This window comes from Orcinus orca, chromosome 9 (assembly GCF_937001465.1).
Source record: "Orcinus orca chromosome 9, mOrcOrc1.1, whole genome shotgun sequence".
Taxonomy (NCBI): Eukaryota; Metazoa; Chordata; class Mammalia; order Artiodactyla; family Delphinidae; genus Orcinus; species Orcinus orca.
The window spans coordinates 10,996,559-11,017,922 of record NC_064567.1 but is presented as its reverse complement, the minus strand read 5'-3'; the positions used below and the strand labels follow the sequence as shown (position 1 = coordinate 11,017,922).

The 21,364-nt window shown below is 37.1% G+C and overlaps 1 protein-coding gene and 1 pseudogene across 1 annotated transcript; both read left to right on the top strand.

Annotated features, from left to right (window-relative positions):
• Nucleotides 1-10,500: 10,500 nt before the first annotated feature.
• Nucleotides 10,501-11,295, top strand: LOC101282574 (olfactory receptor 2A2-like). The gene is given in 3 exon segments (XM_033432556.1): nt 10,501-10,675; nt 10,678-10,858; nt 10,860-11,295. Coding segments are annotated over 3 exon segments (792 nt in total).
• A 9,029-nt stretch (nt 11,296-20,324) lies between these two features.
• LOC101282325 (olfactory receptor 2A2-like) lies at nt 20,325-21,123 on the top strand (annotated as a pseudogene).
• The last annotated feature ends 241 nt before the right edge of the window (nt 21,124-21,364 follow it).

The window sequence follows — 21,364 nt, the reverse complement described above, 5'->3', positions numbered from 1 at the left end:
ATATAGACACTCCAGGTCCCTTCCATTCCAGGTGGGTTAACACTGAGGTACATATTCTACACTGGCTCCAAGATTTTTCCATTAGGATCTAACTTCAGTTACTACAGTTTTGTACTACTTGATCATCCAGACCTCAGTGGCTGTCTTTTCTTGGTTGTCCCCCTTTTCCACTCCTCTACTTGTATTTCCAGTGATTACTTCCTAAAAACTGCTTGTAGTTGAATAATTGTACCAGGGTTGGCTTTTGGAGGAACCCTAATCAAGATATACCTTAAACTTGAACCAATATTTATATTTATTTAATTTATGATGGGAAAAGATACTCAGAAACATAGGCAATTTATGCATGGGAAGAATCTTGACATGATAATTTGTACATTTAAAAATATTAAAGATATTTGTAGAAGGCTGGTTATTCTACCACCAAAAATACTTTGTTGTAAATTTTCAAATTTCTCATTTAACCATTTCATTCAAATTACAAGCACAAACTAAACAGTTAATATATATTCATAGATTTTGAAATCAGAGAACTTTTTATGGATTTCAGTGTTGATCACATAGTTTTGGGAATGTGCCTATGACTCTCATTTTTTTATTTCTAGAGAAAAATTTTATATAGAGAAATAGGCCAGATTATTCTTGTCAAGTAGTTTTCCAAAGCCATTAATTTTTCTAGGAATAAATCAATTAAATCAGACACTTCTAAAACTAATTATAGGAGCCCCTGCAATAAATATTTGTGTGGTCATATGGACTGTAAGGTGGAGCAAAGAGATCAGTCCTTATTTCAATCTTCTTTAATAAGCTATGATAGGATTTTCCCTTGGAAGTTAGAAAAAAAGTTACAATTATCTTATGAATATTCACATACAAACTATATATATATATATATATATATATATACACACACACACACACACATACAATCGTCATATAAATTTATATATGTGTGTAACATATATATATAGGCACTTATTTGGGGCATATCTGAAAGTAGAATCCATGAGTCATTGTTATGCCTATGTTAAAAACAGTCAATTTTTCCAGAGTGTCCCAAATGGGTACACTAAATTACATTGTCAACAGTGATGTATCCCTACTCCATTGCCTTGCCAAGTCCTTGTAGTTTCAAACTTTTGAATTTTTACTATCACTGTTTTGTATTTTAATCTCCATCTCTTTGGTGACCTAGAGAGTTTAGTACCTCTTAAACTTTTAGTGTGCTCACGGGTCATTTGGATGACCTTTCACATGAAATGTTTGTTCAAGTATTTTTCCCACTTTAATTTGGATTATCTCTCTTTTCATTAACAATTTGCAGGAATTCTTTAAATATTCTGAATATGAGTGCTGTATTGGTTATACGTGTTTTAAATATTTCCTTCCATTCTGTGGATTACATTCTTACTCTCTTAATGATGCTTCTAGATAAACAGGAGTTTGATTCTTAATTTTATGAATCTTTTCTTTAATACTGTTTTAATTCTGTTCAAAAATTTTTGCTCCCTCTGAGGTTTTCATTATTAGCCATTAATTAATGTTCTACAAAACTTGTTTTTATCTTTTATAAATAGGTCTAAAACTTACCTGTTTTTTGTGGTATGGTGGCAGAAGTCATGTTTTAGTTTTTATCCACATAGATAGCCAATTGATCTAGCATTATTCATTAAAAACACCAGTGCCTTTGTCTTGGTTCAAGTATGTGTGTGTGTGTGTGCGCGCGCATGTTAATGTGTACACATTTCTGAATTTCTGAGTTAACCGTGCTATTTCATGGGTCTGTTTATTTATCCTTGTCCCAATACAACATTGACTGTATAAAGGCACTGTAACCTTGTAGGTCTCAATATGCCATAGAGTAAGTCCTTTTACTTCATTCTTCAAAATTGCCTTCACTCTTCTTGATCTTTTGTAATTTCACATGAAATTTGTAATAAGATTCTCAATTTCTACACATGAAAAAACCTTGGATTCTGATTTTGATTTTATTGAACCAATAGAACAATTTGGAGAGATTTGCCATCTTTACAAGATGCTCATTCCATAAACAAGTTATGTAAGTCCCCCCATTTTGTACATCATCCTTGAACCCTGATTTTTGGATATTTGCTTATTTGTAATAATAGGTCATCTATAAAGATTTTATTTTCCACATACACATGTGTGTTGTCAATAATTCTATTTTATTTTCTGTTTTAAATTTTAGCACTTCTATTTCTTCTTTTTATCTTATTGCCAGCTAGTTCTTGAGTCAACATTAAGGGAAGTGCTTTTAATGGAGCATGTTGAAATCATTTCATAACTCAGAGGGAAAGCTTTGTATATTTTACTATTAATAATAATGTTTTTGATTGTTTAGATTTTAATAAAAGTTTCTTTCTATATAAAATTTGCTAAATTGTTTTGTAGGGAATAGACAGTGAATTTTCATCTTTCAGCAGGTTGTTCATTTTATTATGACTTTGTGGTATCTTATGTATGTCCACCTGTGCTTCAGTCTGATATCAATATTGCTACTACCAGTCACTGTGGACATGAAACTTGCTTTTTCATTATTTTATCATCAATCTTTCTGGTTTTGGGTGTGTATGTGTATGTCTGCGTGCATTTATGTTTAGGTGTGACTGTTGCAAAGTGTTCATAAATGGATTTTCTGTTTTTAATATGATATGATCCTCTCTATCTTTTGATAGATAAATATAATTCATTTACATTTAATACAGTAATGGATATAAATAGACATTTTGTGTTTTCTGAATATCAGTCCATTTTTTTTGTTCCCCTTTTTCTGTTTTTTGCCATCTACCTTCTTTTTTCTGATTGATAATGCTTTAATGTTTCATTTGCACTGTAATTTTGGAAACCATAGATTCTATGTCATTTTTTGATTGATGCTATTCTTCAAATGCTAATATCAAAATGAATAATATATTGTAATAAATTTGAAATCATTCAGTATTTAAGCCTCTTCAAGAATTTTGCACTCTTCCAAATACCTCTTACTTCATTTATTTTTATCAAATTTTGCTTTTATCCTTTTTAAATGTCATAATGATTATTTTATAGCCCTCAGGTTATTAAATATAAGATATTTAATTACATTGTTCAATAGTTTTTTGTTTGTTTGTTGTTTGTGGTATGCGGGCCTCTCACTGTTGTGACCTCTCCCTCTGCGGAGCACAGGCTCCGGACGTGCAGGCTCAGTGGCCATGGCTCACCGGCCCAGCCACTCCGCGGCATGTGGGATCTTCCCGGACCGGGACACGAACCCGCGTCCCCTGCATCGGCAGGTGGACTCTCAATCGTTGCGCCACCAGGGAAGCCCTGTTCAATAGTTTTTGTAGGTATTTGATTAATTCTGAATTCACTTCTGTCCTTATTGGGGAATAATCTTTATTAGTATACTAAAGAGCTATAGGCTCTAAACTCTTATAATTTACATATGAAAATCTCTTACTTTGTTCTAATTTATGCAAGAGAAATCTTACAATTATAAAATCCTTGACTGAGAGCTTCTCTGCCTCTTGTTACATTAAAGGTAGTACCTCATTGTCTTCAGATCTTGTGCTGCTTATCAGAAGTCTGTCAGTGAAATGGTTGTTCCTATATAGATACTTTTCTTTTACCTTTGGTGACTTTTTAAATTTATTTTTGATCTTGAAACAATTAATATAAAATAATGCAACAAAACATTTAAAGGGGCAAATGAAATTATAGCTTTTATTAAATATTACAAAATTTATGAAACAAAAATTAAGACTGTAATTTGTTATGGCAGCCCTAGGAAACTGTTTTTTGTAAAGAGGAAAACAACAGCCAAACATTTAATTGTTAATTTATATTTATTGAGAATTTATTTTTTATCTATCATAATCTCAAATTTTTGATCTAAAGATTCATTTTATCTTCAGTTATCAGAAGTTCTTATGGATGCATTATCTTTTTTTTTCTTTCTTTGACTGTGTCAGGTCTTAGTTGCGACAGGTGGGATGTTTGTTGTGGTGAGCAGGCTCTTCATTGCAGTGCACAGGCTTCTCTCTAGTTGTGGCACGCAGGCTCCAAAGCTCACGGACTCAGTAGTTGTGGCATGCAGGCTTAGTTGCCCCGTGGCATGTGGGATCTTAGTTCCCTGACCAGGGATTGAACCCGTGTCTCCTGTATTGGAAAGCAGATTCTTAACCACTGGACCACCAGGGAAGTCGCATGGATGCATTATCTTTATTGTACTCTTGCATAATACATTTTATCAGTTGGAGACTAAGTTCAGTCTTTCTTCAGTTCTGGAACATTTCTGGTGAAACCTCTTCTAATACTAACTCTATACTATCCTTGATTATCTTTCTATGGAAATTTTATCATGTTTATATTTAACATCTCAATCTATCATTCTTGCTTGTAAACGAAAATTTTAAGAATTTCTCCCTCTATTGAGTACCTAGAACTAACATAGTGTTGCAAGTCGATTATACTTCAATTAAAAAACAAACAAAACACCAAACACATAGAAAAAGAGATCCGATTTGTAGGACTAGAGGCAGAGGCGAGGGAGGAGGAATTGGATGAAGCTAGTCCAGAGATATAAACTTTCAGTTATAAGATAAATAAATCTAAGGATGTAATGTACAACATGATGAATATAATTTACACTGCTGTATGTTATATCTGAAAGTTAAGAGAGAAATCCCGAAGTTCTCACAAGGAAAAATAATTTTTTTCTTTTATTCTGTATCTATATGAAATTATGGATGCTCAGTAAACTTACTGTAGTAATCATTTCACGATGTATGCAAGTCAAATTATTATGCTGTATACCTTAAACATATAAAATGTTATATGCCAATTATAACTCAGTACAACTGGATGAAAAATGGATAGAATAAATTATAACAAAACATCTAAAAAAAGAATTTATCCCTTGTCTATATATGTTGGGATCTAGGTATATTCTTAAATATAATCTTTCACTGCATCGTCTCCCTTTTTTTTAACATCTTTATTGGAGTATAATTGCTTTACAATGGTGTGTTAGTTTCTGCTTCATAACAAACTGAATAAGTTATACATATACATATATCCCGATATCTCTTCCCGCTTGAGTCTCCCTCCCTCCCACCCTCCCTATCCCACCCCTCTAGGTGGTCAGAAAGCACCGAGTTGATCTCCCTGTGCTATGTGGCTGCTTCCCACTAGCTAGCTATTTTACATTTGGTAGTGTGTATAAGTCCATGCCACTCTCTCACTTTGTGCCAGCTTACCCTTCCCCCTCCCCATATCCTCAAGTCCATTCTCTACTAGGTCTTCATCTTTATTCCCATCTTGCCCCTAGGTTCTTCATGACCTTTTTTTGTTTTGTTTTTTAGATCCCATATATATGTGTTAGCATACGGTATTTGTTTTTCTCTTTCTAACTTACTTCACTCTGTATGACAGACTCTAGGTCCATCCACCTCACTACAAATAACTCAATTTCGTTTCTTTTTATGACTGAGGAATACTGCATTGTATATATGTGCCACATCTTCTTTATGCCTTCATCTGTTGATGGACACTTAGGTTAATTCCATGTCCTGGCTATTGTAAATAGAGCTGCAATGAACATTGTGGTACATGACTCTTTTTGAATTATGGTTTTCTCAGGACATATGCCCAGTAGTGAGATTGCTGGGTCATATGGTAGTTCTAATTTTAGTTTTTTGAGGAACCTCCATACTGTTCCCCATAGTGACTGTATCAATTTACATTCCCACCAACAGTGCGAGAGGGTTCCCTTTTCTCCACACCCTCTCCAGCACTTATTGTTTGTAGACTTTTTTGATGATGACCATTCTGACCAGTGTGAGATGATATCTCATTGTACTTTTAATTTGCATTTCTCTAATGATTAATGATGTTGAGCATCCTTTCACGTGTTTGTTGGCAATCAGTATATCTTTTTTGGAGAAATGTCTATTTAGGTCTTCTGCCCATTTTTGGATTTAGTTGTTTGTTTTTTTTGATATTGAGCTGTATGAGTTGCTTGTATGTTCTGGAGGTTAATCCTTTGTCAGTTGCTTCATTTGCAAATACTTTGTCCCATTCTGAGGGTTGTCTTTTCGTCTTGTTTATATTTTCCTTTGCTGTGCAAAAGCTTTTAAGTTTCATTAGGTCCCATTTTTTTAATTTTTGTTTTTATTTCCATTTTTCTAGGAGGTGGGTCAAAAAGGATCTTGCTGTGATTTATGTCATAGAGTGTTCTGCCTATGTTTTCCTCTAAGAGTTTGATAGTGTCTGGCCTTACATTTAGGTCTTTAATCCATTTTGAGTTTATTTTTGTGTATGGTGTTAGGGAGTGTTATAATTTCATTCTTTTACATGTAGCTGTCCAGTTTTCCCAGCACCACTTATTGAAGAGGCTGTCTTTTCTCCACTGTATACTTTTGCCTCCTCTATCAAAGATAAGGTGACCATATGTGCGTGGGTTTATCTCTGGGCTTTCTATCCTGTTCCATTGATGTATATTTCTGTTTTTGTGCCAGTACCATACTGTCTTGATTACTGTAGCTTTGTAGTATAGTCTGTAGTACAGGAGCCTGATTCCTCCAGCTCCGTTTTTCTTTCTCAAGATTGCTTTGGCTATTCAGGGTCTTTTGTGTTTCCATACAAATTGTGAAATTTTTGGTTCCAGTTCTGTGAAAAATGCCATTGGCAGTTTTATAGGGGTTGCATTGAATCTGTATATTGCTTTGGGTAGTATAGTCATTTTCACAGTGTTGATTCTTCCAATCTAAGAAAATGGTATCTTTAATTTCTTTCATCAGTGTTATATAATTTTCTGCATTCGGGTCTTTTCTCTCCCTCACTAGGTTTATTCCAAGATGTTTTATTCTTTTTGTTGCAATGGTAAATGGGAGTGTTTTCCTAATTTCACTTTCAGATTTTTCATCATTACTGTATAGGAATGCAAGGGATTTCTGTGCATTAATTTTGTATCCTGCTACTTTACCAAATTCATTGATTAGCTCTAGTAGTTTTCTGGTAGCATCTTTAGGATTCTCTATGTATAGTATCATGCCATCTGCAAACAGTGACAGCTTTACTTCTTCTTTTCCAATTTGGATTCCTTTTATTTCTTTTTCTTCTCTGATTGTTGTGGCTAAAACTTCCAAAACTATGTAGAATAATAGTGGTGAGAGTGGACTACCTTGTCTTCTTCTTGATCTTAGTGGAAATGGTTTCAGTTTTTCACCATTGAGGATGATGTTGGCTGTGGGTTTTTCATATATGGCCTTTATAATGCTGAGGAAAGTTCCCTCTATGGCTACTTTCTGCAGGGTTTTTATCATAAATGGGTGTTAAATGATGTACATATCTGTAATTTACAATTGACTGAGAAGTATTTTTTCGGAATATCTAATAGGGCATATTTTATTAGTTCTTGTGTGTATAAAAATTGCATACATTATATATGTGTATATATGTATTTAATAACTGTATATTATTGTAATTATATTGCTAAATGTATTACAGTAATGACTACCCCCACCCCTGCTCCTGGAGCTTCTGCCTGCTGAGATGTGACAGGGGTATCCTATTCCTCAGCAGCTTTCTCGACATCACTTCCCCAGTGGGATTGAGTGATGGTCATTCATATTAGCCCAACTCTATTGTTTGAGAATAATTTGGCTGGAGTCTTAATATGCAGACATTTCTTCTGGATAAAGCTCTGACGTGGCCAAAAGAACAAAACAACCGTATATTACCTAATAGATAAATATATTGATAGAGTAACCTCTTATATTGGAAAACAGAATTCTGGTAACAGTTATAGTAAACTCTTTTCTTTGCTGAAACAGTGTAAGAGTTTTGCAATATAGTTATATCTTACTGAGACTTTCCTAGGCTACCATCTAATATGGATAATTATTAGGGTTAGGATTTCTGTTTTGATAGAAATATTTGTCCTACCACAAACTAGGATAAAATGAGTGTCAATTACACTGACTAGAGTTGGAGGAATAGCTTAAAGTTCCCAAGCTCAGTTGCCGGACTACCCCAGTGGAGAATAGCATGTACTGATCATTCACACCTTTGTTTCCTGAGCTGCTATTATTTTAATGTAAAGAAGAAATTTTCTATTGGAAATGAGAAATTTTACTTAGGCTGTTTTATAATAGAGGGGTAGACAGAAAGATAGGTAGGTGAGTAGAAAGGAAGAATGAAAGGAAACATGGAAGGGAACATGGAAAGAAAAAAGGGAGGGAGGGAGGAAGGAAGGGAAGAAAGGAAGGAAGGAAAGGGAAGGAAGAAGGAAGGAAGGAAGGAATAGATTTGACCTAGAACTTCCATGTCCTGGAATTTAGTATAAAAAAACACTAAAATATACCCCAAAAATGTATGAAATTTAGAAACTGTAGCATTATATTGCACACAACAAGGTAATACATTAAATAAAATGTTCATGTGTGACAAAATAGTGTGTGAATGTTTAGACTATGTTGCAGAGAAATATTTGACATGGAAAATATATATGATGTTCTAAATGAAAGAAATAGATAATACTGTTCATATAATTTTAATTATATATATGAAAAATGTACAGTGAATAATGGAAAGTGGTATATATAAATTATTAACAATGATAACCTTTAGCTATCTGTTTCATATATGTATTATTTCTTTAGCATTTTATCAAATTTCATCTTTTCTAAGAGATTTAGAAAACTTGATGTCAAAATCTCATGTCACATAGGTAGATATGAGTTTATTCACACAGTGAACCAGATTATTGAAACTTTAAGCTCTAAGTATAAAATGTCCAAGAGTCTGTAATTTTCTGAATACAAAGAAAAACAAAAAAGGTAAAGATAAATGTATAGACTTTTGCTTCTATAAAGTTCCTTACTTTGGTGGTGATGTCCTACGACAGGTATGTGGCAATCTGCCATCGCCTCCAGTACAATGTCATCATCTTTTAATAATAATGTTGATAATATTGAGATCATTTTAACAGTCTTGTTAATTTAGTGAAATATATTTGCTTCTCCAAAAGAAGTCAGTAAAGATGTATCAGGATTAAACAAATAAAATTAAGAATACATTATCCCCTTAACAATTTATATACTGTCCCAAATTATATATTTCCCTATTAAATGAGGATATCAACTTTTGGCAACAATCGTGATAAAAATTAATTATTTAACATCCAATAAAAGCAGATATTGCTTTGAAAATATGATTCTTTTAAAAAAAGGAGACAATTTTTAATGAAATAACTGATTCCAATCTGAAGTAGGAAATCGTAAGATGAGTAGAGGATAGTTTGTTAAGCCAGAAGGAAGAAAGTACTTAAAAATTATGGATTAATAACTTTATAATGGAAATAACTTGGAGACACCACCTTAACCAAGTAATCCACATGAACATCACCAATACTGGGCCAAATTAACATTATCTGTGTATTAACTGAAGGCATTAAGAAAGATACTTTTATTTTTCTGCCAAAAGTTTTTAATCTGGACTAAAATACGGACAATCAATGGAAAACCGCAATTGAGAGATATTATACAAAACAAGAGAAGAGCTCAGGGGCTTCTCTGGTGGCGCAGTGGTTGAGAGTCCCCCTGTCGATGTAGGGGACGCGGGTTCGTGCCCCGGTCCGGGAGGATCCCACGTGCCGCGGAGCGACTGGGCCCGTGAGCCATGGCCGCTGAGCCTGCGCGTCCGGAGCCTGTGCTCCGCAGAGGGAGAGGCCACAGCAGTGAGAGGCCCGCGTACCGCAAAAAAAAACAAAACAAACAAACAAAAAAACCACAAGAGCTCATACTCTTCACAAATATCAGAGTCAAGGCAAGAAAAGCTAACTATTTAAAATTAGAGAGTATGATAAGTGATACTGGATTTGAACTTTAGACTACATGGGCAGAAAATGCTGTATTTAGAATAGTGAATTATGTTAATGTCATGTCTCCAGATTCTGGTAATTATACTGAGAACAGATCAGTGAATTTACTTGTTATTGAGAAATAAATCAAAAGAGTTTAGGAATAAATTGTCAGTATGTGAATATGGTTTCAATATAATCTTATGTGGTCTATAGAAAATTGATACTATGTGCATACAGAGAAAATATATGATAAGGCAAACATGAAAAAAAACAATTTGGTAAACTATATACTAGTATTATTTATAATTCCTGATACTTATATGAAAACTTGAATTGCTTCACAATAACAAGTAAGAAAGCAAAAGGTAAAGAAACTTTGGAGAAAAAAACTAAGTGAAGTAGGGACAAGTACACAAGCTTCCTCTGAATTCACTTCAGGTAGGTAACTCTGGTTTTCATTGCTATCCAGCTCTGACCTTTCCATCACACTTCAGTCCTTTTCAGACTGTCATTAGGAATGGAGGGCAACTAATACAGAATTCATGCTGGTAGGATTCCAGCTCAGTGAAGAGATGGAATTGCTCCTCTTTGGTATCTTCTCCCTGTTATATGCCTTCAACCTGCTGGCAAATGGCATGATCTTGGGACTCATTTCCCTAGACCCCAGACTGCACTCCCCCATGTACTACTTCCTTTCTCATCTGGCCATCATTGACATATCCTATGCTTCCAGCAATTTGCCCAGTTTGCTGGAAAACCTACTGAAACACAAAAATACTATCTCCTGTTTCTCATGCACTATGCAGACGCTTCTCATTTTGAGTTTGGTTCCATAGAGTGCCTGATTTTGGTGGTGATGTCCTATGACAAGTCCGTGGCAGTCTGCCACCCCCTCCAGTACACTGTCATCATGAACTGGAGATTGTGCATGGTCCTAGCCATCACTTCCTGGGCATGTGGATTTTCCCTGGCTCTAGTACAAGTAATTCTCTTACCTCTTCTGTGGGCCCCAGGAGTTGAACCACTTCTATGAAATTCGCTTTGTCCTCAAATTGGCCTGTGGTGAAACCTGGATCAACGAAATATTCCTCTTTGCTGATGGTGTGTTTATCTTAACTGCACCCCTTTCCCTGCTGCTGGTCTCCTACGTGCGCATCCTCTGGGCCATCCTGAAGATCCAGTCAAAGGAGGGCCACAAGAAAGCCTTTTCCACCTGCTCCTCCCACCTCTGTGTGGTTGGGTTCTACTTTGGCATCGCCATGATGGTTTATATGGTCGCCGACAATAGTCAATGAGAGGAGCAGCTGAAGATCCTTTTCCTGTTTTACACTGTCTTCAACCCATTGCTGAACCCCCTTGTCTACAGTTTAAGGAATGCTCAAGTGAAGGCTGCCTTCCGCAGAGTATTGCAGAAAAAGCGGACAATGTGAAGCAGGGTACAGCTTGGTTCGGTGGATTTTTCTCCTTAAGAGATATGATTGCTGTTGCAAAAAACTAAATTGCTGGATCATATGGTAATTCTATTTTTAGTCTTTTAAGGAACCTCCATACTGTTCTCCATAGTGGCTGTATCAGTTTACATTCCCACCAACAGTGCAAGAGGGTTCCCTCTTCTCCACACCCTCTCCAGCATTTGTTGTTTGTAGATTTTCTGATGATACCTATTCTAACTGGTGTGAGGTGATACCTCACTGTAGTTTTGATTTGCATTTCTCTAATAATCAGTGATGTTGAGCAGCTTTTCATGTGCTTCTTGGCCATCTGTATGTCTTCTTTGGAGAACTGTCTATTTAGGTCTTCTGCCCATTTTTGGATTGGGTTGTTTGTTTTTTTAATATGAGGTGCATGAACTGTTTATGTATTTTGGAGATTAATCCTTTGTCCATTTATTCATTTGCAAATATTTTCTACCATTCTGAGGATTGTCTTTTCATCTTGTTTATAGTTTCCTTTGCTGTGCAAAAGCTTTTAAGTTTCATTAGGTCCCATTTGTTTATATTTGTTTTTATTTCCATTACTCTAGGAGGTGGGTCAAAAAAGATCTTGCTGTGATTAATGTAAAAGAGTGTTATTCCTATGTTTTCCTCTAAGAGTTTTATAGTGTCCGGTCTTACATTTAGGTCTTTAATCCATTTTGAGTTTATTTTCCTGTATGGTGTTAGGGAGTGTTCTAATTTCATTCTTTTACATGCAGCTGTCCAGTTTTCCCAGCACCACTTATTGAAGAGACTGTCTTTTCTCCATTGTATATCCTTGCCTCCTTTGTCAGAGATTAGTTGACCGTATGTGCATGATTTTATCTCTGGGCTTTCTATCCTGTTCCATTGATCTATGTTTCTGTTTTTGTGCCAGAACCATATTGTCTTGATTACTGCAGCTTTGTAGTATGGTCTGAAGTCAGGGAATCTGGTTTCTCCAGCTCCGTTATTTTTTTTTCCCTCCAGATTGCTTTGGCTATGTGGGGTCTTTTGTGTCTCCATACAAATTTTAAGATTTTGTTGTCCTAGTTATGTAAAAAATCCCGTTGGTTATTTGATAGGGATTGCATTGAATCTGCAGATTGCTTTGGGTAGTATAGTCATTTTCACAGTATGGATTCTTCCAATCCAACAACATGGTATATTTCTCCACCTGTTTGTATCATCTTTGATTTCTTTCATCAGTGTCTTATAGTTTTCTGAGTACAGGCCTTTTACTTCCTTAGGTAAGTTTATTCCTAGGTGTTTTATTCTTTTTGTTGCAGTGGTGAATGGGATTGTTTCCTTTATTTCTCTTTCTGATCTTTCATTGTTAGTATATAGGAATGCAAGAGATTTCTGTGCATTAATTTTGTATCCTGCAACTTTACCAAATTCATTGATTAGCAGTTTTCTGGCGGCATCTTTAGGATTCTATATGTATGGTGTCATGTCCTCTGCAAACAGTGACAGTTTTACCTCTTCTTTTCCAGTTTGTATTCCTTTAATTTCTTTTTCTTCTCTGATTGCCGTGGCTAGGACTTCCAAAACTGTGTTGAATAACAGTGGTGAGAATGGACATCCTTGTCTTTTTCCTCATCTTAGATGAAATGGTTTCAGTTTTTCACCATTGAGAATGATGTTGGCTGTGGATTTGTCATATATGGCCTTTATTATGTTGAGGTAGATTCCCTCTATGCTCATTTTCTGGAGAGTTTTTATCAGAAATGGATGCTGAATTTTGTCAGAGATTTTTCTGCATCTATTGAGATGGTTATATAGTTTTTATTCTTCAATTTGTTAATGTGGTTAACAATCACTGATTGATTTGCAGATAGTGAAAAATCCTTGTATCCCTGAGATAAATCCCACTAGATCATGGTGTATGATCTTTTTAATATATTGTGGGATTTGGTTTGCAAGTATTTTGTTGAGGACTTTTGCCTCTATGTTCATCAGTGACATTGCCTTGTAATTTTCTTTTTTTGTGGTATCTTTGTCTGGTTTTGGTATCAGCATGATGGTGGCCTTACAGAATGAGTTTAGAAGTGTTCCTTTCTCTGCAATTTTTTGGAATAGTTTCAGAAGCATACTTGTTAACTCTTCTCTAAATGTTTGATAGAATTTACCTGTGAAGACAACTGGTCCTGGACTTTTGTTTGTTGTGAGTTTTTTGATCACACATTCCATTACAGTACTTGTAATTAGTCTGTTCATTTTTTTTATTTCTTCCTGTTCAGTCTTAGGAGATTGTACCTTTCTAAGAATTTGTCCATTTCTTCTAGGTTGTCCATTTTATTGGCATACAGCTGCTTGTAGTAGTCTCTTATGGTCCACAAATTTTTCTGATGTTTTAAACTTGGACATTGGTCTTTCCCTGCCCTCAGACTGAAACTTACACTATCAGCTACCCTAGCTCCTCAGCCTTTGGATTCATACTGAAACTACAGCACTATTTTCCTGGATCTCCAGCTTAATGACTGCAGATCTGGGGACTTCTCAGCCTTGAACAGGGAGAAATGAGACAGTGGGACAGGGCAGAGAGGTCCGACTTGGGGTTTCAGCTGTGGCTTCCCTCCACCCCTGGCTACCAAGCTGCAGAGAAGGCAGTAGCTGGTGCCCCTGAAGGCTGCCCCAATCTCTCTCTCGAGTTTCCCATTCTGACCAGATATGTTCAAGACAAAATAGGAGCAGAGACATTTGAGACAGAAATTGCTGGAGAGAAGTTCTCGAGTAGGAAAGAGGGATGGAATTTATAGTATAATTTGTAGGCTGGCCTTCTCTGGGGAAAAACTAGTAACTCCACAGGAAGGGCAGAGAAGTTGAGATAAATGCACAAATTCAGCAACTCAGTCAGTGTGTTAGTTAGGATTGCACAAACTGTCATCTGATTGCTTTTTATGGTCTCAATTACTCTCATTCAGTAGCTAAGACTGTGGGTGGAAGGATTTATGGGAAGTTTAAAGAAAGAGAAAATAATTTAAAAAAAAAAACCCTGAGAGAAGAGACTAGGAAATACACTATGATTTCTGGGAGCATCAAGGGCCAATCAATGTAAATACTCATGAATTTAAGGGATCTGAGTCATCATGTTTGTTTGTTGTCCTGTGTTTCTATAGGTTCAGGAAAAGCCATCCATCATCTAAATCCAATGCTTACAACACTGTGCTTACAACAGAGAGGGGATAATGGCCTCTCCAGATATAGTATATACATTTAGGGGGCAAATATTTTTGAAATTGGGGAAATACTTAAGGTGTAGCTTAGAGCAGGAAAGCATTCAGGCAATTGGATTCAACCTACATGAGTTTCCAAGTAATGATTAATATTTGCAATGGAAAATTTTGATAATTATTGCACATTCACACTTTTCAGCAGACAGAGATTGTTCACTCCCTGAGAAAGATATAGTCCTTTGAGGCACTACCTTAATAAGCTCCATGGGGGTCACATTTATTACATCATGAATCTTTCCCAAAGTAAGATATGGAGACAGGAACAATTTCAAGATCAAGTACGTAACATATTCGTATCCTTGGGGATTTTACTATGGGAGATAATCAGTAACGTATGACTTATCTGTTAAATTTTTATACCAAGATCCTCGAGCACAGACATCTTTGCCATTCTTCATGAGTTCTAACTTCTCTGCATGAGCAGGTGCACACATCTATGCACACACACACACACACACACACTTACACACCTGTACACTATCAAAGATAACAAAGCAGGAGAGCCAAGAGGGGAAGGGGAGGTTTTGCACTGCTTTGTAGGAAAGACCTAGAATGGTGGGAATATGATTTGTATTTCGTTCCCTGGACTCCACAGGAATGTCTCTGGGGAATGGGTAGGTTTTAGTTGATCAGACTATAAAGCCTATATATATATATATATATATATATATATATATATATATATATATATATATATATATATATATATATATATATATATATAAGTTCCTTATCCTCCCTGTGTCCTCTCCTCTCCATCAGGGTAGAAGAGGTATCTGGGGCTCATCACACACTGCACTCGCTTCAGGAAGCAGGTGCCTCAGCTCCAACCATTCCCCATCTTTGTGAGTTTTCCTGTACATTCAAGCTCATTTTGAGAAAAATACTAGAAGTAGTACCCACTCCCTCTTTGAAGAAATCATTATTTTTATACCAGTTAATGGTTTACAGAGGAGCAAGATAGAAGGCTGGCAGAAGTCATCAGGTTTAGAAAGAAGAAAAAGGCACCTTCGTGAGACCCCTTTCTTGCACTGTTCCTGGGGTCTCCGAGTAACATCTGAATCCCATGCTGTCTAAACATAGTTTTCTTATTCCTCTTAATCAGAGCCCCTCCCCAGTCACACTTACGGGAAGCAACTGGTGAAAATTGATGTCCCTGAGTCATGATATAAAACTGAACAGGGTATAAGAGCCCTCTAATTCTGTTGCCTCCTTTGAAAAATGATGAAGCTGGAGGTGGGGTGTGTGATTTGTCCTTCACTAGCTTTAATTTCTTCCTCTGCTGAGGACCATCTTCTTACACTACATGCTGGAAATCTCCTCCTGCCAGAGAAGTGAGGAAAATTAGCATCCTTTTCTTTGCTGCCCATGAGGGAGGTGTTAATAAGTGGAAGGGAGAGACTTTGAGGTTAAATTTATATAAGCTTACAACAAGAAACAGAAAGAGAGTTTATTCTCTTCTGAGGTTATGAGTCATACCCAGGGAAATATATGTAGGAATTCTGGAGGCTTCTGAGATTGGTGAGAGTTGGTAAGGATTGAGGAGAACAGGTGAAGTTTCCTGAGAGGTCATTTTAAGAGCTTTTGAAAATGGGCGTACGTTCAGGAGTTAGAGCAGAGGATTTGTTATCTGCGCATGTAATTCATTCTTGGCCCTGGTAGTTGATAGAGTGGACAATATATTTCTCTAATTTCATAAGGCACACCTATAACGTGGTGACAACATATTAATCAATTCACAAGATTAAATAAAATACCATGTATGGTGTATATACCTGAGGTTCTGAAACACAGTAAACACTAATCAACATGTGTCATTATGATAATCTCATCGCTTTGCATCCCAATCTCATTCTTCAGTAGATGAAAATATGCATCTACTTGAGGGGACGTAGTCCCCTTAGAAGTGGCAACACAGGCTCTAGTCACCTGTTTATTGGATATTAGGGAGATACAGATCTTAATAAACTACCAGGGGGGTAAGAAGTTTGAATTAGCAAAGCTATTGTGTGGCCAAGTGTTATGTCCTCTACATTGTGATATCTGCCTCAGGTTATGGCCTTTGAGATGTTTGAAAATATATTTCCATTCTATGATAACATATCTGCTCCTGACTTTTCCCAGAATATTTCCTGCACAAACAATCAAACACAAGTGATCTTTGTTTTCCTCCAGGGAGAATGTTCATCAAAACTTTTTTCCCTCAGGAAAGATGTTTATAGGTGTCATGACTAATGGGGCCTCCTTGGAACATCTAAGTTCTCAAGAGAGTTATGAGAATTGTTTGTATTGAACCAATTATAAAATACAACCTTTGGCAGAGGCAAACTATTACATTTAGAATGAATAAACAATAAGGTCCTACTGTATAGCACAGGGAACTATATCCAATCTCCTAGGATAAACCATAATGGAAAATACTGTTTTAAAAAAAGAAGGTATATATGTGTATAACTGAGTCACTTCATTGTACAGCAGAGACTGGCGCAACACTGTAAATCAACTATGCTTCAATTTTTTAAAAAAAGAAAAAGAAAAAACCCCAAACTTTGCTCCTAAAAGTGGAGAGAATACAGCTTTATTATTCTCCATCATCATCAGAAAGTGAAGTAAATATTTTCAACTCTGGAATTTCTCACTATGGAGACTACTATAAAGAGGAACAGTCTACTTTCTGTGGGACGGTCTGTAGGTTAAGGTTGAATCTTAAGGTAACAGCCAGAACTAACACCATCATATGTAGCATTAGTAGTAGTAGTTTTAATTAATAGAACTCCCTCTTGAGCCTCCCTCCCACCCTCCCTCTCCCACCCCCCCTCTCCCACCCCTCTAGGTCGTGGCAAAGCACAAAGCCAATCTCCCTGTGCTATGCGGCTGCTTCACGCTGGCTAAGAATAGTCTTACTTTTGATGTCAGTTACATAAGGAAAAATTCTTAGATTAGACCCTAAAATTGAGAGGAAAATCACTACATTGGATAGAGTTTTAAAATAGTTTTATGTATGAGCAATGGTAAATGTTTCATAACAAACTTTCTAAAGGGGGAGGAGGGAGCCTTACAATTTCAAGCAATCAGTGTGTCATCACTGTGCACAGAGTGGGAAAGGCAAAAGAACCATCAGTGCTAGTCAGCCAGCAAAAAACAGTTCCGTCAAATGTTGGAGCTACAGAGGTCATCCGATGTCCCAGTAATTCCCCATATTTACTAGCTCTCTTTAAAATTAGAATGACTACATGTGACTGTTTCTGGCCTAAAAAGTGAGCAAAAGTAACATCAGTCATTTCCAAGCTAAAGGTGTTAGGAGCAGATATGCATCTTCATCTGTTTCCCGACTGTGATCCATTATGTTCCACAGGGCACAGCTGCAAGATCACAGCGGGCTGCCTTGCCCACATCTGAAGTTGTTTGAGTGTAAAATACATATTGCTATACAAGACATTGACGACTCAAGGAGTATCTGTTGTGTGTGGCAGCTGGGTATCGTGTAGGAGGATTAAAATGCAGTGTATATGAAGGAGTCGCCGTTTGGAAAACTTCAAAAACCTAGAAAGTAAGATATGAAAACGGGATGTGTCAACGATTTGGGATTTGAGGACAGTTAAATCAAGGCTCAAGGCAGAGGGCAGAATGAGACAAGGTCTCAAGGTTGGTGATTATGGGAGGATCAAGGTCTGCATATTGTTAGTCAGATTGTCCCCTGTGGGATCCTGCAGAAGCAGACACCACGGTGGAGTTTGGCATGCAGGATATTTATTAGGGAGTAACATTGGAGAATGAAGGGGAGGCAGGAAACCTGCAATGTCAGTGCAACAGAGGCTCATTCAACCCCACAGCCAACTGTGAAACACATTTTTCCCACGTTGGCCCAGACGGTGGGGCCATTAAATCCCCACTGCCATCAGCCATGGGTTGTGGGCAGTACCAGAAGCACGTGCACAGTCTGTGATGGGATGAGGCCTCTCTGCAGCCTAGGTAGCCCTGAGGGAGCTGATTGCTGGAGGCCACCTACTGGCACCCGGGGCAAAGCAGTCCTCTCTTGAGGTCACGGCTCTCCTTCTCCACCACCCAGGTTGAATTCAAGTTCAAGGAGTCTCTATTTTTCTTTTTTTGTTGTTGTTGTTTTCTTATTTACCACTTATCAAGTAATTGTAAGAAAACCCCCAAAGTAGCAGGTTATTCCCCGTTTGAGCCAGAGGTTTAAAGAGAATGCCTCTTAGGAGTCAGCATGATAGAAATGCCCTTCAGGTAGGGCAACTACCAGGGAAGGATGAATTAAGCTTTACAAACTGCTGTCATTTCCCACTGAGGGTTTCTTGCCCAGGTGAAGCTTTAGATTATCTAACTGCTTGGCTTGCTTTTACTTGTTTCTTAACAAGCAACTAAAGCATCCTTTGCCTCACCATTCCATTCCTAGGAATATATGCTAAGCTTTTAAGTTAAAGGATAGATAGATAGATAGGTAGATAGGTAGATAGATAGACATACATACATACACATTTTGTATATATACACACATATATTGCACACATACACACATGCATGTACATTTTTTGCCCCATAACACATCATGGCGAATAAAATGGACATAGTCCAAAACTTAATTGTCAAAAAATGAGATTCACTAAGTTACATTGTATGTATGAATGAAAAAAAAGCTGCTTCACTGTTAAATGAATGTCATAGAAGATTTTTCACATGAGAAAGTGTTCATAAATGTTATTGCCAAAGGAAAAACAAAGGATAGGTATAATATTTGTTTCTTATCACTTTAAAATTTCTAATATATAGCCGGTAGATATATATGTATTACAAAGACTAGATACTCACATATCAAAATAATTAAAATGCTTACCTTTACATCATAGATTTCTTAGTCATTTATATGACATTTTATTTTTCTGTTTCTAGAAAGTAGAAAATTGAATATAGTATCATCAGATATGACATGGATCTTCTTATTTTCACTATGACTCAGTCTTTTGAAACTGTGACCTGTGACCTAAAATCGTGAGGAGTCAGCAAATTTTTCATACAGAAAGAAAAATAAGTAAAGGTACTAAGTGAATAACTAAAATAAAATTCTAGAATTGTAAGATTTTTTTTTTAATTTTTTGCGGTACGCGGGCCTCTCACTGTTGTGGCCTCTCCCGTTGCGGAGCACAGGCTCCGGACGCGCAGGCTCAGCGGCCATGGCTCACGGGCCCAGCCGCTCCGCGGCATGTGGGATCTTCCCAGACCAGGGCACGAACCCGTGTCCCCTGCATCGGCAGGCGGACTCTCAACCACTGCGCCACTGGGGAAGCCCTAGAATTGTAAGATTTTTTAAGCTAAAAATAAATCATCAGTTCATGTAAATATTGTTAAAGTACTGAAATAATTAGTTTCTTTATAAGGAAACAGAAAAGCTGAAGTAGAGGATCAAGAATAAAATTACTGACTCTATTACCCCACAATATTATTTTTACACTATGGTAAATACTTTGTCCTTCCTTTATAAATGTGGTTCTGAAATATTTGCTACATTAAGACTGAAAATAATTGAAACAGAACAGAAATTAGTATGTGTTTACTCTGAATTCTTTTGAATTAAATAACTTCGTTTTATTAATTCTTTAGACTAATCTTTCTGTCATCCTTCTGTCCTTGGCAGACTATCTTTAGATGTGACGTGGGTCACATCTTGGTAGGATTTCCACTCAGTGCAGAGATGGCAGTGATCCTCTTCTGAATGTTCTATTTTCTGCCTTCAGCCTGCTGGGGAATGGCATGATCTCTGGACTCATCTGTCTGCATCCCAGACTGCACAGCCTAGTGTAATTCTTCCTCTCTTACCTGTCGTCATTGACATGTCCTATGCTTCCAACAGTGTCCCTGAGATGTTGGTAAACTTAGCAGATCTGAATAGAACCCTCTCCTTTGTTCCATGCATAATGCAGACATTTTTGTATTTGACTTTTGCTCACATCGAGTGCCTGACGTTCGTGGTGATGTTCTATGATAGGTTTGCGGCGCTTTGTCGTCCCCTCCAGTACACTGTCATGAACTGGAGAGCGTGCACGGTCCTGGCCATCACTTCCTGGACATGTGGATTGATCCTGGCTCTGGTACATGCAGTTCTCCTTCTAAGGTTGTCCTTCTGTGAGTCCTAGGAAGTGGACCCTGTCTTCTATGAAATCCTACCTGTCCTCACACTGGCCTGTGCTGACCCATGGATCAGTGAACCTGTCATCTTTGCTGCCTGTGTATTTGTCTTAGGTCCCTTTGCTTGGTGCTGGTCTCCTATTCTAGCAGCCTCTGGACCATCCTGAGGATCCAGTCAGGAGAGGGCTGAAGAAAAGCCTTCTTTCTTCACCTGCTCCTCCCACCATGGTGTGGTTGGGCTTTTCTGTGGCACTGACATGGCACTGATATGGTCCCCGTACTCTAGTCAAAGAGGAAATAAGAGAAAAAGCTGTTATTGTTTCACAGTGTCTTCAGTCCAATGCTGGACCCCCTCATCTACAGTCTCAGGAATGCTAAGGTGAAAGGTGCTCCATGGAGGGAACGGCAGAAGAGGTCCATGTGAGGGGTGGATAGAACTTTTGGCTAAGTAGAGCCTTCTTCCTTTGGAATGTGGTCGGAGGATGACTTCAAGGTCAGAAAAATTACCTAACAGCAAAATTTGATAAGAGAATCTGAATTGTCCAAGGCACTACCTGAAAATAGGAAGAATTTTGATGTGCAGGTTTCATCTCTGGTGTTAAGCATTTTTGTCCAGAGATGAGACATCTGGATTATCAATATGCTTAAAGCCATAAAAATCTAAA